Source organism: Phyllobates terribilis, unplaced genomic scaffold, assembly GCF_046119375.1.
Source record: "Phyllobates terribilis strain yellow unplaced genomic scaffold, ASM4611937v1 Scaffold_3__8_contigs__length_932513732, whole genome shotgun sequence".
Classification (NCBI taxonomy): Eukaryota; Metazoa; Chordata; class Amphibia; order Anura; family Dendrobatidae; genus Phyllobates; species Phyllobates terribilis.
This window is the reverse complement of record NW_027362763.1, coordinates 683,984,973-684,004,559: the sequence shown is the minus strand read 5'-3', so window position 1 is coordinate 684,004,559 and position 19,587 is coordinate 683,984,973. Positions and strand designations below refer to the sequence as shown.

At 47.6% G+C, this 19,587-nt stretch overlaps 1 protein-coding gene and 1 long non-coding RNA gene across 3 annotated transcripts in view; one reads left to right on the top strand and one right to left on the bottom strand.

The window, feature by feature from the left end:
• Nucleotides 1–232: 232 nt before the first annotated feature.
• Nucleotides 233–19,587, bottom strand: part of LOC141257367 (uncharacterized) — a 28,210-nt gene continuing 8,855 nt past the window's right edge. For both annotated transcript variants that reach the window (XM_073671846.1, XM_073671845.1), the window contains 3 exons: nt 6,761–7,002; nt 6,226–6,401; nt 233–3,659 (listed from right to left, as the gene is read on the bottom strand). In XM_073671846.1, the coding sequence (XP_073527947.1) occupies nt 2,036–3,659; nt 6,226–6,401; nt 6,761–7,002 (2,042 nt within the window). In that variant the 3' untranslated portion in view covers nt 233–2,035. The remainder of the gene's footprint in view (nt 3,660–6,225; nt 6,402–6,760; nt 7,003–19,587) is intronic.
• The window catches only part of LOC141257368 (uncharacterized), a 30,629-nt gene continuing 12,407 nt past the window's right edge, over nt 1,366–19,587 (top strand). Inside the window, exons 1-2 of the long non-coding RNA XR_012318055.1 lie at nt 1,366–1,747; nt 3,889–4,027. This is a non-coding gene — a long non-coding RNA (uncharacterized lncRNA). The remainder of the gene's footprint in view (nt 1,748–3,888; nt 4,028–19,587) is intronic.

Below are 19,587 nucleotides of genomic sequence, written 5' to 3'. Positions count from 1 at the left end.
AGGCCACCTGGAATGCAAAACCACCACAGAAGGTTGTGATGCACCAAGATTGCCAAAGAAACACTGCTGTGACCTAATAAAATAGTCTGCAGGAGGAACACGATCCACATTGTTGCAGATCTATTATTGTGGACATTTGTGTAGATACTTCTGGATTTTTTGAAAATATAACGTTTATACACCTTGATAGTTTGATCTCTATCAGTTACTGGTCATTAATGCCACAACAAGCTTCTCTCAAACTGTTTAATTAAAAAAAATATAAATAACAAAACATTGACAAAGGCAAAACGTTTGTACCAGAGTAACCTGTGATTTTAGTTACATATAAAAAACATCTATATGAAGAAGTTACTGACATTTGTAAAATACAAAAAGTAACAAACAAATGTAACATTACACAAAACATGTTGCTCATAGTTCCTGCCATTAGAATGAGGTCTGTATGTAGTACACTAAGATGGCACGGATCATCCACAATCAATGGAGGACTTCTGAGATATGAAGACTTTGAATTGATATTGCGTGTCATGGTGCGCAGGAGTAATGGCAGAGATCACATGGATCAGGTCACACAAGGAGGCAGGATCTGCTTTGAATGGTTTTTCCAAACAAAATACATTTTCATCAATAGATCTTGGGATAAGGCCGGCTTTCTTTCAGCTTTCCCGGCCCATTAAGATACTTTGTTCTGCCCTCAGCAGTGCAGAGAGAAGTGCACCTGCGCAGGAGCGCAATGGAGGAGACTGTGTATATGACATAGGACGCGTTATCCAAATGAAGCAGACCAGGACGCCATTCACAAAATAGGAGGCGTTGTGCCCAGATCAGCAAGGCCCAACAGACCAGGCTGCCCCTCCAGTGAGAATAAATGCTGTTTTTTAAATTATTACAGACTGGCCTGGGGACTTGTATACAGCCTTGTGGAATAAGGTGATGGAAGGTGAACATGATGGGGGACGACTACTGGGCGCTTCACAGAGAAGGTCCACAGCCTTGTATAAGACAAAAGGGAGCGAGAGAAGCTTTGAAGGGAATAGGAGCAAAAATTAATTTCCAATAATGTTGCCGAATGACTGGTGAACACATTTTTATATATAATAGTGTAAATTTGTGGGTACAATAAAGAGGTCTCTTGTACATGTAGCTTATACGCAATTTTGTGTGCATTTTTTAGGGGGGCAAAATCAATACTTTTGGGTGGGCAGGGGGGGTCAGGGCATAAAAAAAAATAAAAGTCAGTCATTGGATTTGAATAAATTTTCATAAAGCCAAATTTTACATACCTGTATCATTATTCCAAGACCTATTAAAGTGTATATTGTTCATGTGATAAACCCTTTACTGTTTTTGTTTGTAGCGAATATGTTAATGTGCAACAGATATTATACACACACACATAATATGCATATATAAATAGAATAGTAAACAACTATTTCAAGCCACTTAAAGTGGTAAAGTGCAAAGAAAAAGAAATCCAACTCGTAAATATTAAATTAAAATTAGTTCCATCAAGTTTGCTATAACCTAAGGTCAGCATTGGAAGACAGTATGATTATTTAACAGACATTTGAAGAGGAGGCCGGGCATTTGACCAGACCTTTCTATCAGCCTTGTCCAATTGTAATCTTCAAATCTACAGGAGAAGACTGATGGATGGGCCTAGTTACATGTGCTTTCACCAGCAGCCATTGCATGGAGTGGAGAACTGTGCAGTCTGTGAGGATAAAGTGTCAACTGTATAATAGTAAGTACCACAAAAATAGGTCCTCAACACATCTGATTAATCTTTATTTTATGTGCCTGACCTTATTAACTTATTCTGCAGCCACAATAGACACTGTAATACAGCAGCCATAAGAGATAAATAGTGCAAAATTTTCAATTACAACTAGTTTGCTAAATATTTTTTTCTAGGTCATAAACGTATGAATTCAAGAAAAGTAACTAGCAACTAGCCACAAAAGGTGGACAAGCTCTAAGTGTGAGATAGATATATATAATCTCTATCTATATCAAAAACACCCAACCCTACCTAAAGTAAATTTTTGTTTTTATTCTCTAGGCACATGGGACAGTAAAAGCGTTTTCTTGTTGTAACAAGTTTGTCATCTTTTTTGATATTTACACATGCTAAGTGAAACCATGATTTGCACAAGGAACATTCCACCATATGTTCATGTGCTTTGTACACGTGGCAAAGGCAGTAAGTTGTAAGAGTTAACCTTTTTTTATATATTTTCTGACGAAGCTTGGTTTCATAAGGAAATAATTCCAAACGACCCTTTTCTAGGCATAAAATTAGATGACTGCGCATCTCAGCCTGGTTAAATTCTACACTCTTTAGATCTACACCTTCGGCTAATGCCACTGCATTGGCAATTGCAAAAAGCCCACAATCATTTGCTCCATTTTGTTTCTGGCAACACATAATTGTAACATCCAGAATTTTATTACAGCCGTGGAAAAGTGGTTTGTACATTTTCAAAATTTGTTTTTTCAGAGTGTCAGAAATGGAAGAGGAGTGCAATGAGTTAAATACAGTGACCGAATTGTTGTTACATGCTGAAACTAGCCAATGTGCGCCAACATGGTGGATCTGGATGATATGGCTGCCAGTTACCAAAGGAATGTCAGAATGGGCCAACACTACTGTGTCCATCAAACCTGATACTTTAGGGCATGCTTTTATAATTAAATTCTGGCACGCATTAATTATATTATCGTCTAACCATTCTTGCTCGGTTATCAAGGCACGATCCCTGAAGCTCAATTTTATATTCTTTACAGTGACCCACACACAATCCAGCTTTTCTGTTGGGGGTGTTTGTGGGGTAGCCCCTTGTCCATCTACATTCACAGTTTCCCATACATCAGCTGTTTTATTCTCTGCCTTAGATCCTACTCTGTGAATGTCCATGTTTTTTTGTTTCCCATATTTTCTTACAGGAAGCTCCTGTATAGCTTTTGAGACTGTTATTTTTGGTGCTGGTTTCAGTGGCAAGCCACCTTCTTGGGGGATTTGTTCCCGTAATTGTAAATACAAATTACTTAATTCAACAGTGAGATGTTTCACAAAGTCTTGATTGTCCAAAAGATATACTGAGTCTATAAATCTTTTTAACACTTTGACACAATGGCGAATCAAATAGGTCAGCCGATTTCTCCTCCTAGAGGGCAATTCGTGCAGTGTTGGATCTGAACGGACACTATTTTGTGGTCTACACTCGTGTTCTTGTAAACCATTGTCACAATGCCTAGTGTTTGTGTCCACAAAACAATCACTATCCAGGATAAAAAGGGGGTTTTCAGAGTATGCTGGATTAATGTCATGCCACTGCCAATTTGCAACACGCAAAATTAAACACATGTGTTTACATGGTAGCAGAAATTTCTGCCAGTCTTTGCATGTGCAAGTGGGCCCATCCAATCCAACACAAACAGTATGCATTTTTTCTAAGTCAATTGCAGACTCGCTTTTAACTTCAAAAAGTCCCTTATCAGAGTCCAAACATTTAAGGTGTGACAAATCAAGGCCACTGTAGTAACGCTGCATTACATGGTCAATGAATCCACGAGGCCGATTTTTTAAAAACGATGGGACTTCTACGACGTATTTTCGGTAATAGTCAGAACTCGTTAAATTCATCTGTACGTATCTGTGAAAATAAAACAAGTCAGTTAAAAAAAAAAAAGCTGTTAACCTGAAGGTATAGGGTGAATTGACAGGTTAATAGGGTTTGGAAGCCGCACTGAAAGCCCTGCTGCTGTGAGTAGAGATGGGCAAACTGCTCGGTTTTACCCGGGTTTGTGAGCGGGGTTGCTTTGTTAAAGCAAACTGCTAATAACCATACTGATTATACTTACCGAGTCTGCGTTGTCTTCCAGCTCTGCTGCGGTGCTGCATCACTTTCGGGGGGAATAGTCACGTGACTGGCCACAGCCAATCACATACACTCAGAAGATAAGGGGCGGCCCAGAAGTGACGCAGCGATTCTTCACAGCAGGAAGAGAGAACGCCTACCCAGTAAGTATATTAGGTGTAGTAACTATTTGCTTGCTTTAACGGAGTAACCCCGGTCACGAACCCGGGTAAAGCCAAACAGTTCGCCCATCCCTAGCCATGAACAACTGAAGATGTTTCCTTAGCAGTGCATCAGTAAATAGTGCGCAGTGGCTGTAAACACATCCCGACACTGACTGACAGCTGGCTGTACAGTGCATCAGTAGAGAGGTTGTGGCTTCAAAATCTATCATTTGCCAATGGATGATGTGGATATTCATGTGATTAAAACAAAATTCTAATTTCATTAGTCTGCTACAACAAACAGAAAAAAAAAATAATTTGAAGTTGAAACACTCACTCTGGGGTATCTATACACCCATTTTTTGTTTTGTCATTTAAAAACAAACAAAAACAAATACAAGAACCTGTTTAATAGTAATAAATGAAGTTTTAAAACATAGCCTTCAAAAATTATGTGAAAAAAAAAAGCATTATATTTTGGACTTTTTGGTCCCATTCTTGGTTTTGCATAAAGTGGTTGTCCAATGCTTGGACTACTCCTTCTCACTCCCCATGTTCAACCCCAGAATAATAAAGCCTATACTCCCCTCTAGTGCCAGTCCGGTTCCAGTGATGTCCGAACTCGCGTTTCCATAGCCCAGGTGCCATTTTTATGACATGTGAGCTTCACAACCAATCATCACCAGTTTCCTTCTCCCCACCTTCAAATTCTTAAGTGAACTCTGCATCTGCCACCCACTTCATATCAATTGCTCCTGCATACCAAGGCAAGGAGAATGAAGGTGGAGGTGACTAGTCTCGGACCTTGCTTGTCATAACAATGTCATCTAGGCTCCAGGAAGGATCGTTCTGACATCGCTTGAACAGTGCCGGCCCAAGGGTATTTTTTTCTTTTTAGATGGGTGCGCACATGGAGAATAAGAAGTGGTTGTCCTACAAGTGGACAACCCCTTAAAGCTGGAGACACACTGGGCAAAATGCATGCGATATACTCGCAAGAGTCTCGCATGCCTCACCTGGCACGACCGCCAGCTCTCTGGACAGGAGTGTATCAGGTGCATGTGTTTCTGTAAAGCTGCTGACCCGATCCTGTCCAGAGAGCCGGTGGTCGTGCCAGTTGAGGCATGTGAGACTCGTGGGAGTATCTCACATGCATTTCACCCAGTGTGTTTCTGGCTTTAAAGCAACATTCCATGCTTTTTTTTTTTATTTATTGCACCACTGGAGTGGTGCTTTAAATTTAATTCCCCTGCCTCTTGTCTTATACTTACCCTCCCGACCCGTGGCTTCATCCTTTAAGTGCCGCGTCACTCCTATGGCAACATCTTTTGTATAGAAGTCCGAAGTAACCTCACAAGTGTTCAATGCAGTATGAGAGGCAGATCTAGGCTCTCGTAAAGATGTATTGATTTGTGACCTACAGCAACCCCATAAAAAACTGGAGCTGCTGGCAGATCCCAAATCTCCACTAACTGTAGTAACGCTGGAAACAGATGAAAACTGAGGCAGGTGAGTGTAAAGACTGGAGCCAGAGGCCTTGCATTTAAGCACCACTGTACTGTTAAAAAAAAAAAAAAAAAAGATAAATTGTGCTTTAAGTAATGGGCAACCCGAAATACGATCCATGATGCCTGAATCACAGGCAGCATAAAAGATACTGGCTACATTATATTGTAGATATCTTGGTTCATAGTAACTCTGTAAAGCATGCTGGTACCATGTGTCTTAGATGACAAGTGCTTGAAGCACGTCTGTCCACAGAAAGCTTCTGTACATCACACTTCAAAAACTGATAGGGAGAGACCTGTCAGTCATACAGAGCAGGACAGGGAGAATAGTTTGGGGAAGGACCTGCTGTTTGCACTTGTAATCTGAGACACGTGGTTCCCAGCATGCTTTTCAGAGTTACTAAGAAATGCTGCAACATCCTGGAGTAAGATAACACATCTGCAATATAATCTAGCCAGTATCATGTATGCTGCCTGCAGTTCGGGCATCATGGATCTGATGACAGGATCCCTTTAAAAAGGAATATTCAAAGATTAAATTGATTTACTAACTAGAAAAAAACCTATGTGAAAAAATGCAGGTAAATGGGAGAAGAAAACAGCTAAAAAATATTTAACACTATTGGTAAGGTTAAGTTCATGATATGTATGATTACAGGCATACACTAAAAAGTACTGAAAAGGACTTACTTTTGATACATATCTGTGAAAAATTCAAAATGCAGAACACGGATCAACTGGCTTAAATTACAGTTTTTCAGACTTGATAGATAAGAATGCTTCAAAGTCTGATGTTGCCTTTCTAGACCATTGTTGGTATTGATTCCAAATTGTTGTGTCCCAGTACGATACACATGTGCCCATTTCTTGTAAGAAAAAAAAAATCATGTTAGAGCATACTGATACGGCAAAGCAGCCCTATAAAGTAACAATTAAAAATAAAAAAATGGTGTTATGAAGACAGATTTTACTTACAAGATATAGATAACATACAGCTTGTTATGCCAAGCAAGCCTTTAACCCTGCTCTGCATATTGTAAAAACTATGTTTCTTTGTACTTGATGCAAAAAATATATGTTGTTTTGAGTAAAAATTTACTTGCCTGTGATTAGGTAGTATTTTCAATCAGATTTGAAATATTGGATATTAATATAATCATAATGACCCATAAAATAAATCTATAGTATCAATAAATCTAAAATCAAAAGATATTTGTTGGTTTACCTTTATATCCGGTAGCCATTTATGTGAGAACCACATTCTCAACATCTTATTTCTCTTCCAGACATTGCTAGATGTTAGAGTAGCCAAGGCTGTATCATGTTCTTCTCTTGAAGAAGCAAGAGCTATGCCCCGAAGCAAGGCCAGAACTTCTTTTTTATTTTCATGAACACCATGCACTTTTTGGTTAACCCATTCTGTCCAAGCTTTCTCCCGATGAAAGTCACACAACTTTATGTCAGCATCTAAACATAATATTTTAAAGAAAGTTACAAATTAACTAAACTATTACTTGTATCTAATATTTAAAGGGGCTGTCCTCTACTCAGCCAACCCCTTCTCAGTTTCTAAATTTACCCACAACAAAATAATACCTACATAATTTCTGGCACTGTTCCAGAGGTCAGCAATGGCTCTCCCAGTGCTTGCATGACATCCAATGTGTTCAATTAGCAACCGCTTCACTCACCCCTCCTAAGAAATCAGAAACCTGAAGTAACAGCAGTGGACACTGGATATGTCACACAATACCTCCCTGCAAGCAATGTTACAAGAGCTCCAGGAGAGACAGTGCTGAAACGGTCTCCAAGTAGTGGATAACCGTTCTAACCTATGCATGACCAAAAAAGGTCCAGAGCACCACAATAATGAAGATTTGCTTAAAAATGTGTGGGCCAGTACCCAACATTTCATTTCAAAATATCTATTTTTAAACCATTGTCAATGTAACTACCTTTACTCTAAACTAACAAAACACTTATACTTATCTAGCTAACCCCCCCTTTTTTGGGGTTGAGGAGGGGGGGGGGTGGCGGCGAGGGGAGAGAGGGAATTCCTTCACTTTGTCTTGTCAAAGAACAGGATGTCACAGGAGACCAGGGTTGCAATTACATTTCTTCATCATCCCTCACCTGTACTGGAACACAATGCTATCAGGAGGAGGGGCTGCAGTTATTTACTATAGGAGTCTTGACTCTCAGCCGTCACAAGACATCCTGGATAGTGATGAGTGAACTTTGCTCGAACGTGTTTGCCCATTTCAGATTCGGCAAGAACATGGCCGATTCAGTTTGGGTTGGTCAGACAAGACCAATTTCCAAAAAAGTCAGCGAACAAAGGTTTGCTCAGTGAGTGATCGGATTAAAAAAAGCATTACTGCGTTTAAGTGATGCTTTTCTTCTACCTTCTGACTGTGTAGGATAACGGGTAGGATAGCGGGTGGGATGTGTTTGCATGTGTTTGTTGAGAGGAGGGGTGTGGGAACAGTAGTGTCAGACTATTTTTTTTCTCTTGCACGGCATTTTCTGTGTGCATGTTGCAGGTCAGCCGCCAATCAGGGCGAATAAAACATCCATAAGTTGAAGACACAAGGGCTTGTGTCATTTTATGGCTGTTTCTTTAGATACCAAAATCACGTCTGTAGGGATATAAGAAGCAGACATTTGCAGTCGCCACCATTTTCAGTGTTACTGGTTAGACACATTGCTGCTGCACTCCGTACAGCTCCATCCGCGTTACACAATTAGATAGCTAGTACTCCATCGCTTTTTAGCATTTTGTGCCGAGAACAAGTGTAATTCCTAAACCTGTGTGTGTTGCCAAAGCTGCGGTTTTTTTTGCATTCAGGAAGCGATTGCCATATCCATCAGTTTCCCCTAAAAAGGTTGAATTTGGCCTCAAACAAGTGCTTACCAAATCTGTGTGCAGAAAAGCCGAGTGGGAAATCCTGAGTAGGGATGGGTGAACTTGTGGTTTTTACCTGGGTTCGTGACTGGGGTTGCAGTGTTAAAGCAAGTTAATGGCTAATAATCAGGCTGATTATACTTACCATGTCCGCGTTATCCCGTTCAGCTGTGCCGCGACGCTGTGTCAATTCCAGGGAGAATAGTCACGTGACTTGCCACAGCCAATTACATACACCAAGATGATAAGGTGCGGCCTGGAAGTGACGGAGCGATGCGTCACACCAGGAAGAGAGAATGCGCACCCGGTAAGTATATTAACATTATTAACTATTGGCTTACTTTATCGCCGCAACCCCGGTCACGAACCCAAACAGTTTGCCCATCCCTAATCCGGAGGTCGTGGTGGAAAGGGGAAGGGGAAAAAGTTTATTGTAAAGGGGAACTAGTCTTGGTGTTGGAGGTGTATGTGGGGGTAGGTGCTACTGGTAATATTACTGAAAGCAGTAGTAACCAAACATTGGCTTATCGTCGTATCCCAAGCGAAGTGACAACTTCTGTTACTGGATGGCCTACTCCAGTCTCTGTTTGCCAGCAGCAGAGAAATACGAGTTGTGGATGAGGCCCAGAAAGAGCTTTTGCTACAGTTAATGGAAACCACTGCATCAAGTGGCCTGTCCTGTTCCTCCACCCCATCATCAAACAGTACAGTCCTCAGAGGTGGCGCCCCAATTACCCATGTGTCACACTCACAAGTCTCCAACCGCACAAATGACTGGGGAAACACAGATGACGGCTTCTGCTGAGATGTTCACACATTATATTCCATGGGCATCAGAGGTCTGCTCCAAACATACTCCAGAGGAGGAAAGCATCTGAACCGATGCCCAAAATCTTTTGCAATCTTTCTCTGGAGATAGAGGAAATTAGGTTCTAGCAGAAATCAAAACCCTGGTTGCCAGACGTTAACCCCCCGGGGTAGAGTTGATGGCGATGATGAGAGTCAGATACCTGAGGAAAACCCGCACTGTACGTTCAGAGCAGCAAGTGTAGGAGGGCGACTCATGGCGAGGAGTTGGACAACAGAGCGGATGATGAGGTTTTAGATCTGACTTGGAATGAGCCCAGAGTAACGCAGCTGACCAGCTCAGCAGAGGAGGAAAAAAGACAGATTTTGGTAAGAACTTACCTGTAAAATCCTTTTCAGCGAAGGAAGGAAGAGGGACACAGATCCATTACTAGTGGGTAGGCGGAGCTCCACAGGATAGTTCACCTCAGATTAGAAAAAAGTGACGACCGGCCCCTCCAGCTTAGACTCCTCCTACTCCCATGTCCTTCAGTCCGTACACAAGCTAAGGAAGAGCAGACAACACCAGCGGAACAACACAACCCCCTCCGAAAATTCAGAAATGCGAGAGAACAGGTTATGCATATAACAGAAAAAACACACAGTCCCAGGCACTACTCACTGGACCTGACAACTGCGATGAGCTGGCAATGCTGGAACAGAGCCCTAGATCGCCGACCCCAGCCCAGATGACCGCCATCAGAGAGGAGTCGCGCCGCATCTGGAAAACAATAATACACTTCTGCCATGGGAGGGTGCTGTGTCTCCCTTCCTTCCTTCGCTGAAAAGGATTTTACAGGTAAGGTCTTACCAAAATCCGTCTTTCAGCAGCAGAAGGGAAGGAAGGGAGACACAGTCATTACTAGGGGGACGTCCCAAAGCAGTCCAGAACTCAAGGGTGGGAAACCGTGGCAGAATCGCCAACACCCCAACAACTTAGGCAAGCGCGCAACAAGAGCCGAAAACGAGATAAAGAGATAACCTAAAACCGCCGCCTGCAGGACCCTCCGTCCCAAGGCCGCATCGGCGGAAGCACTCACGTCCACTTTATCAAATTTAGTAAAAGTGTGAACGGAGCGCCAGGTAGCCGCCCGGCAGAGCTGCGCTGCCGAGGCCCCCTGACGAAAAGCCCACGACGAACCAACAGCTCTCGTGGAATGAGCTCGAACCTTAACCAGACAAGGCTCGCCCTTGAGCTGGTACGCCTCCAGGATAGCCGAACGTATCCACCGAGCTATAGTATCCTTGGAAGCCCGCACACCACGCCGACGACCAGCAGGAATCACAAAAAGAGTGTCCGACTTCCGAAACCCTTGCGTGATTGTAAGATAGAACTTCAACGTCCGCACCAAATCCAACGCGTGCAAGGCCCGCTCCTTTGGACTCTTCGGTTTCGGACAGAGGGAGGGCAACACAATGTCCTGATTGACGTGGAAACGCGACACCACTTTAGGCAGAAAATCGCAATGGGTACGAAGCACCACGTGATCTGAGTGGAACTCCAGAAAAGGGGGCGAGCAAGACAGTGCCGCCAACTCAGAAACCCTTCTCAAAGAGGTGACCTCCACCAGGAAGGCCACCTTCCAAGAAAGCAAGTAAAGCGTAGCTGAATCCATAGGCTCAAACGGTCCATGCTGAAGAGCCCCCAAGACTAGATTGAGCCGCCAAGGAGCCACAAACGCCCTCCGAGGCGGAAACGGACGTGCAACCCCACGAAAAAACGAATGCACATCCCTGCGCGAGGCAATAGCCTTCCGAAAAAGCACGGATAGTGCAAATACCTGACCCCGCAAGGTACCAACCGCCAGACCCTTGGCCAAACCACATTGCAGAAAAGCCAAGACGTTGGGAATGGAAAAAACCCTCGGGTTCCTTGACGATCCAGAACACCACGAATAGAAGGCCTCCCAAGTTCTGTGATAAATGCTAGTCGTAGCTGGACCTCTGGCCGCCCGCAAGGTGGCAATGACCTCGGCCGAAAACCCCCGACGGGTCAAGATCTCGGTCTCAAGTGCCACGCCGTCAAACGAAGTGACTTCAGGTCCGGATGGCGAATGGGCCCTTGGGTTAACAGGTCCGGGCGAAGAGGCAGTGGAAACGGAGGCGCCGCCAGAAGAGACCAGCATTAAATACCACGCCCTCCGCGGCCAATCCGGCGCCACCAAAATCGCCAAAATTCGTTCGAGTTTGATCTGCCGGATCACCAGAGGAAGCAAGGATACCGGCGGAAACATGTAGATCAGCTCGAAATGGTCCCACGGGGCTACTAGAGTATCTACCGCCACAGCCTCCGGGTCCCTGTACCTGGACGTGAACGTCGGAATCCTGGCGTTCAGCCTGGATGCCATCAAGTCCACTTGGGGAGTCCCCCAGCGGGAGCACAGCAGTGCAAAAACTTCCGGATGAAGACTCCATTCTCCGGGATCCACCTGCTCGCGACTGAGGAAGTCCGCCGTGATATTCAGCACTCCTGGGATGTGAATCGCGGAGATGGCTGGAACCCTGGACTCTGCCCATACCAGGATCCGAGAGACCTCCATCATGAGTCTGGAACTCCTCGTCCCTCCCTGATGGTTGATATACGCGACAGCTGTCGCATTGTCCGTCTGAATCCGGACCGGCAGACCGCTCAAAGGGACTGTCCAATGTCGGAGGCAGAGAAATATTGCTCTCAACTCCAGGATGTTGATAGGCAGAGACGACTCCTCTGACGACCAGACCCCCTGAACCCAGAGATCGTTCCAAACCCCCCCCAGCCAGTCAGGCTGGCATCGGTGGTAATGACCGACCACCGTGGGAGGAGGAAGGATTTCCCCAGGGATAAAGCCTCCGGACGTAACCACCATCCAAGAGACTCTCGCACCCTGCGGGAGATACCGACAGCGATCCAGCGAAGCCGCCAATCGATCCCAACGGGTCAGAATAAGATTTTGGAGACCCCAGGAATGAAATTGTGCAAACGGTACCGCTTCCATTGCCGCCACCATCAGACCCAGAAGGCGCATACACTTCCGAAGGGACATTGCCATCGCCAACCTCATAGCCTGGACATTGTGACGAAGGTTCGCTTGTTTGTCCGGAGGCAGGGACACCACTGCCCATACCGTGTCGAAAAGCATCCCCAAGAACAGGATTGACTGCGACGACTCCAATGACGACTTCTTCCAATTGACCAGCCACCCGAAGTCCTCCAGGTGCTGAAGGGAGAGATCGCGAGCTGTCACCGCCACCTCCGCTGTGGGCGACACAATTAACAGGTCGTCCAGGTAGGGGAGAATCGTAACTCCTTGCCTTCGATGGAGCGCCATGAGCGGCGCCAGAATCTTTATAAAAACCCTGGGCGCCGAGGCCAACCCGAATGGTAGGGCCACAAACTGGTAATGGGCCTGACCTATGGCGAAACGCAGGAAGCGCTGGTGAGCCCTGCCGATAGGGACATGCAAATAGGCGTTGCGGATGTCGATTGACACCAAGAAATAGTACTGTGACAGGGCCGCCACGACAGAGCGAAGAGACTCCATACGGAATTTCCGGGTACGAACATGAAAATTCAATTCTTTGAGGTCCAGAATGGGGCGAAACTTGTCCTCCTTTTTGGGGACCACAAAAAGGTTGGAGTAAAACCCCCTTCCCCGGTCCTCCGGCGGAACCGGAACCACCACACCCTGCTGCAGAAGAGAGTCGACCTCCCGCAGCAGTCAGCTTGGGCTTGGACGGGATGTGAGACTGACGAAACCTGTCCGGGGGTCGAGAATGAAACTATGAAATAGCCTGCCGACATAACCCGCGTCACCCAGGTGTCCGATACGTGGGACGCCCAAACCGACCCAAATTGTAGCAGATGACCTCCCACCCGAGAGCCCTCGAGTGGGTTCCTGGCGTCAGTCCGCCTTAGCGTGCTTTTTGTCAACCTCCCGTTTGTCCTGACGGAAATGTTTCCAGGGTGTACTGTATTTCTGGGTTGTCTTTCTGGAAGACGAGGGACGACCCGATCTCCAAGAGGGCTGACCGAACCGTCCCCTGGGCCGAAAGTACCGACAACCACTACCGGCACTTGACTTGCCAGATGTAGAAGCCGCTGCTTTCCGCTGCGGCAAAGCCGTATCCTTGTCCTTGGCCATCAGCTCCGTGAGGTCCGAACCAAAAAGCTGACCGCCCTTGTACGTCAGACTCCACAAACCTTGTTTGGATACTGCGTCTCCAGTCCACTGTTTAAGCCACAGTGCTCTCCTGACTGTGATGGCCGAGGATTGAGCCCTGGACAGAACCGAAGTAGTATCCCGCACTGCGTCCCTGCCATATCGGGCCGCCTCTTCCAACAGCTGGAAGAGCCTTTCCACCTCAGACAGCGGAGTCCCATCTTGCCACGCCGTCCGCAGCTGATCCAACCACCGCAGAGAAGCCTCACCAGCCCACATGGCCCCCAAGGCCGCTCGGAATCCATGACCCGCGGCCTCGTAGATGGACTTCGCCGCTAACTCTGTCCTTCTGTCCAAAGGTTCCTGTAGACTCGCCTTCCCTTTAAACAGGAAGCAAAGAAGATTTGCTCAGCTGAGACAATGGTACGTCCACTTCAGGAGAGGGAACCCAATTAGCGATAGTCTCCGTGGAGCAGGGATACGGGGCATCAAAAAACCGCATCTCCTGGAAGCGTTTATCCGGACACAGGAGTTCCTTCTCCACCGCCTCGTTAAGTTCATCGTGCGCCGGCAGCGTCGAACGAGCCCGACGCGACTCCTGATACAGCCGGGCCGACTTGCCAGGGAGCCTCGTCACCTCTTCAGACAGCTGTAACGCCTCCCGCATAGCCCCAATAAAAGAGTCCACGCGGCCCGAAAGAGAAGCAGAGCGACCCTGCCGATCCTCTTCATCAGAATCTGAGATCTCACCAGCAGAGTTTGTCGGTGATTCCGAAGCCTCCGACACTGCGCGGAGGAGACAGCGCCACCACAGGCCTGTGGCGCTTCTTGCCTCGTGACGTCGGTTGGGACTTAGCTGATACCCAATGACCCAGGAGGTCAGATAGACTGTCAATGGAGCGTGTGAGCGCCTCCACTTTAACATCACTGAGACCCACGACCAGTGTCGAACCTGATGCCGTCGAAGACCCCGGCGCATCAGATACGCGTGACCGATCCTGAAGCGGACCGGGGGAGAGGTCCGCGCCCCCTAGTCCCTGATACGACATGCCCCCACACAGTTGCGAGCGTCGCAGATAAGGCGGTAATAACCCCTTACAATGGGTACAGTAACCGAGGATGTGTGATTCCGCTACCACAGCCTGTTCCTACACAGAAAATCACCAAGCACTGAAGGGTTAAAGCTCCTCCTTAGAGGGAGAAGAGCTACCCCAGCTGCCTGCAGAGCAAAAGTTAACCTAACAGACTAGGGTGATTCACCCTCTGATCCCAGAAGCATGCACATCCAGAAAGGGTTAACTGCCCTGATGAGGCCAGACCCCGTTCAGAAGGGGTTAGCGCTGCTGACCACGCAATACACCTTTGACTTAAAAGGACAGAGATGTGCGAGTCCCAGAGCCTCCTCAGCAGAGGTAGCAGCGCCGGATATAGCACACCCTGTCTGCCTTAACAGGCCAGCAGTAAGGTGCTCTGCGCTGCAATAGTGAGAAAAAGGAATCTTCTGCCTTAAAAGGCAGAAGTGACTCACCAGCTGGCCGCGGTGACTGCTCTTCCCGGTGTCTGGTGGTGTAGAGAGCAGGGAGCAGGAGGCGCTGCACGAAGTATGGACGCCTTCAGAAGGACCCGGAAGAAGAAGGGGCTGGGTCAGCTCCAGCGCACGCTTCCTGCCTGAGACTAAGATGACAGGCAGCAGAGAGGCGCGAAGCCACGCCCCACGCCGCATACTAACGGAGTCCGCGGCTCCTCCGTCCCTGCTCCCCTGCTAGCAGAGAGTTACACAAACGCCGTATGCAGCGGTGATATCCTTCCTGCAAGGACAAAACAGCAGTCACCACTTGTAACAGTGGCTGCCGCCGCAGCCGCTGAAGCACTCAGACCTTGAGAGCACTTACCCAGCTGAGCGCCACAGGGACCCCCAGGGATATGTGGCGCCGTGGCCCTTTGCTCCCCCCCACGGCGGAGCGTGCAGGGACCCCACAGAAGCGGTGTGCGTCTCCGCCAGGGAGAGCCCTGTATCCCCCGGGGCCGGCAGGCTTCTGCGGGGACCTCCTTAGGGGGTACGCAGATCTGCCAGGGGAGGGTCAGGGGTCCCAGCAGCGCCGAGACCCCCTGAGACCTCTAGACCACGGGGGGTCCAGGTCTCCGGAAATGATAAAAGAAATTTTTTTTCTGAGGAGCTGCCAAGGCAGCGACTATCCTCTGCGACCTCAAATTTTAGACTGAAGGACATGGGAGTAGGAGGAGCCTAAGCTGAAGGGGCCGGTCATCACTTTTTTCTAATCTGAGGTGAACTATCCTGTGGGGCTCCGCCTACCCACTAGTAATGGATCTGTGTCTCCCTTCCTTCCCTTCTGCTGCTGAAAAGGAGGTTAGGTAGTGTGTCACCCTGGCCTGGATGCCACAAGTGTAATTAAAGCTGTGTCTGAGAGCAAGGGGGAGGTTCTCTAGTCAGGGGAACATTAGCATGCAATGCCTCCTGTCTCAGGCCAGTAGGGAGAGCTGGCTGCCCCTATAAAAGCTGGTACTGGGGGCAGGGTTAGGGAGAACTTGATGGCCTGTCTCAGCACTGAGACTTGTCCCAGAGCAGAGCAGGGACAGACAGTTGCACTGCACCTAAGAGGAAGTGTGGCAGGAGGAGAGCCACAAGCCAGAGACAAGAGGCGAAGCAAGCCTGTCTTGGCAGATAAGAGACTGACTTTACCAGACTTTGGTGTCTGAGGCTGGGAGGATTCTACATCCTCCAGCAGAGAACCAGTCCGCAAGGGACTGTATATTCCTTGGCCTAAGAAGCCTGGAGGCCCTGCCACAACCGAAGGGACCAGTAAAGCCGTACAAGGCTGGGAGCAGAAAGGAACCCACGTCGCAGGCCATACAGGCGAGAATACACGGAAAGCTCGGAAGCGTGGGCTGTTACCCTATAACGAGGAGATAGCCAGAAGGAGCGCAGAAAGCACGGTAGGCCTACAACCTCACCCTGACCAGGGCCAATTTCCCCGTTGCTCTCAGACATCCAGGTCCCCTCCTAGCTGGGACTGTTTATGGGTCAGTTTACCTATTTTAGTAAAGACCCTGGACTGCAACTTGTTGTCTGTGTGCTCCTTGCTCCTCCAGCACTATCGGCACCGGGACTCTCACTACCATTGCTCCCACCATCCATTATACTGCCCTGGGGCCGCACTCTTCCCGTGGGGAGTCACACCATCCCAGCTGCATATATCATCAGCCCCAGCGGTCTGCCCTGCAGCGGCGGTTCCTAATGACCGCAAATCCACGGGTGGCGTAGTCGGACATTATCAGCAGAACGTAGCAGACTACCATTGGCCTGACCACCCTGAGCCACGGAACCGGGTTGCCACTACTACTCCCATCGTTCCCCCTATTGCCCGGATCCGAGTGCCCCAAGGCCCAGGGGGCGAGTCAGTAGCATGTTCCCACAGAGACTGAGGGCTGCAAGCCCGACAAGCGCTGCATCCTCAGCCACAACTGTTTCTCTGGACTGATTACAGACACCGAGCACACCACTTGTTTGTAAACCCACCAGAACATCTCAGCCTGCACCTCCTTCACAGTGCAGCAGTTTGTCGGGTACATCCTAATCCACCCTCTGTCAGTACAGCAGCCAGCCCTCAGTCCCGCAGGTGTGGTCATTGAAAAGATTATTTTATTCAACACATCCCGTTTGAAGTTGACCATCTCCCATTTGTTGGCCACGGAAATGCTGGTGGATATAGATGGTTGCTGCAAGCTGATGGCCGTTGCAGACACCTATTATCAGTTTCCCAATCGCCACTACTTTTCAAAGAAAGCTGTGCCTGCGATACATTAGCATGTCGCAGACATTACTTGTACCTTGAGAAACACTGACAGGGTGCATATCACTACTGACACCTGGACGAGCAAATATGGCCAGGGGCGTTACATCTCCCTCACTGGCCACTGGGTGACTCTGGTGGCTGCGAGGCCAGGCGGGGGATGGGGCTACTCCAAGTCTTGTGGATTTCAAGACTTGGGACAAACTTCTGCCTGCACCTCTTCATCCAATGCTTCTGCCTCATCCAACTCCTCTAGGGCCTCCAGCTGCACCCTCGACTTCTTCCTTAATGTTGTAACAGTTCAACTCCCCCCTTCCCCCCAACTCTGTACTGCACTGCCAGGGCTCTCCGCCATTAGGCAGTGTTTAAATTAAAATGCCTTGGAGATGCAAGTCACACAGCTGAAGAGTTGTAGACAGCTATGCAAGCCGAGTTTGACCAATGGATGTCTTTGCTAAACCTGGAGCCAGGGAAGGCAGTGTGCAAACCTGGTGGTGGCTCTACACTCATGCCTTGCTCACATCCTCAACCTTGTCCAGCAATTCCTATGCCACTATGCCGGCCTGGATGAGCTGCTTCACAAGGCACGGTCGCTGTGTGCTCACTTCCGCCATTCTCACCCCACGGCTCATCTACTAGCATCGCTACAGAGGTCTTTTGGACAACCGGTTAACCGTTTCATATGCAATATGCCAACACAGTGCAATTCCACTCTGCACATGTTGCAGCGACTGTGGCAGCAGCGACAAGCCCTGGCATAGTAAAGATGCGTATAGTGACTCAAAGCAAGCTGAATGTGGTGCAAATGAATGTTCCAGAGTGGGCACAGAACAAGGACCTCTGCACCCTCCTTCACAGTTTCGAAATGGCTACCAAGATGGTTAGCACTGACGATGCAGTCATCAACATCACTGTTCCACTCATCTACATGCTGGAGAAAACTTGGAAAAATCTACAGGATGAGGTGGTGGTACCACAGGAAGAGGAGGAGCAAGAATAGGAGGACGTGGAAAGGGGATGAAGATCTCAAAAGGTCCGGACTCTAGTCACACAGCCAGGTGGCATGTCAAGGTGGAGTAGAGCGACAGAGGAGCTAATGGTACCAGACAAACTGGTGGTGAAGATGCAGGAGCTGAGGAACAAATGGAGGAAGATGAGGATGAAGAGGTGTTGGGCACAGAACAGTCAGGAGATAAGGAAGAAATGATTTCCCTTTCTGTTGTCCCAGGTTGGCGGGAGAGAACGGAGGAAGCAAGTGGAAATGTTCTCTCTCCGCAACACAAGGACTTGAGCCTCATGTACACAGACACATGAGCGCCTTCTTGCTGCACTATCTGCAATATGATGCCCGTATTGTTAGGATTTGAATTAACGACAAATAATGGCTTGCGACACTGTTGGATCCGCGGTTCAACAGTAAGTTTAGACAGATACTTCCTGCCCTGGACAGGGACGCATGCTGGAGTAGCCAAAAAAAAAAAAAAAAGCTGCTTGTATACAATCTTAGGACTGATTTTCCCCAACACAGTACTGAGGGACACCGTACGCATGACAAATCTACACTAACAAACCGGGGGGACGTTGAGTCGTCACCATACATTGCTTCTGCTAATGTTTGTGTCAGCAATTTCTTGGAAACGTTTCACCAATTTTTTCAACCAGCCTATCCACCAGTATAAATGAGTACAATTTTGACACGTAGTGAACGATTGGAGAGGATGGTGCAGGAGTATCTAGAGTTCAATATCCATGCCATTGGCAGGAAGGGAGAAGTTGGACCCTTTTGCATTTTGGGCTTCAAAAAAATGGAAGAATGTCCTGAGCTTGCCAGTCATGCCTTGGAGGTTTTGTCATGTCCGGCAGCAAGCATTTTTTCAGAACATGTCTTCAGCGCTGCTGGCGACATCCTGACGGATAAGCACATCCGACTGTCCCCTGAAAGTGTAGACCACCTAACTTTCATCAAGATGAAGTCATAGATCTCCAAGGACTTTTCCACCCCAGTAGTGGACTGCTCTGAGTAGACAATTTACTTTTCAGTATGCTGCATTGATATTGCCATTCTCCAAATTTTATTGTGGGCCACTTGATGCCATTTTGGTGGTACCTGGCCCTAATTTTTTGAAATGTGGAGACTCGTTTTGGGGGTTTCCTTGTCTGTTTCCTGTATTTAGCAGGGCTGAGCACCATGCCTACATCTGAAGCTTGAAATACTGGGCCAGGCCTTTTCCATGCATGCATAATGATGAAAATTTTAACTCTGGAAAATAGATGGCACTTTTCCTTGTGTCTGTCCCAAATTTGAGCTGTGTTTGGCAGCTTTTGTGCCCATTATAATGTGTTTTGTAGA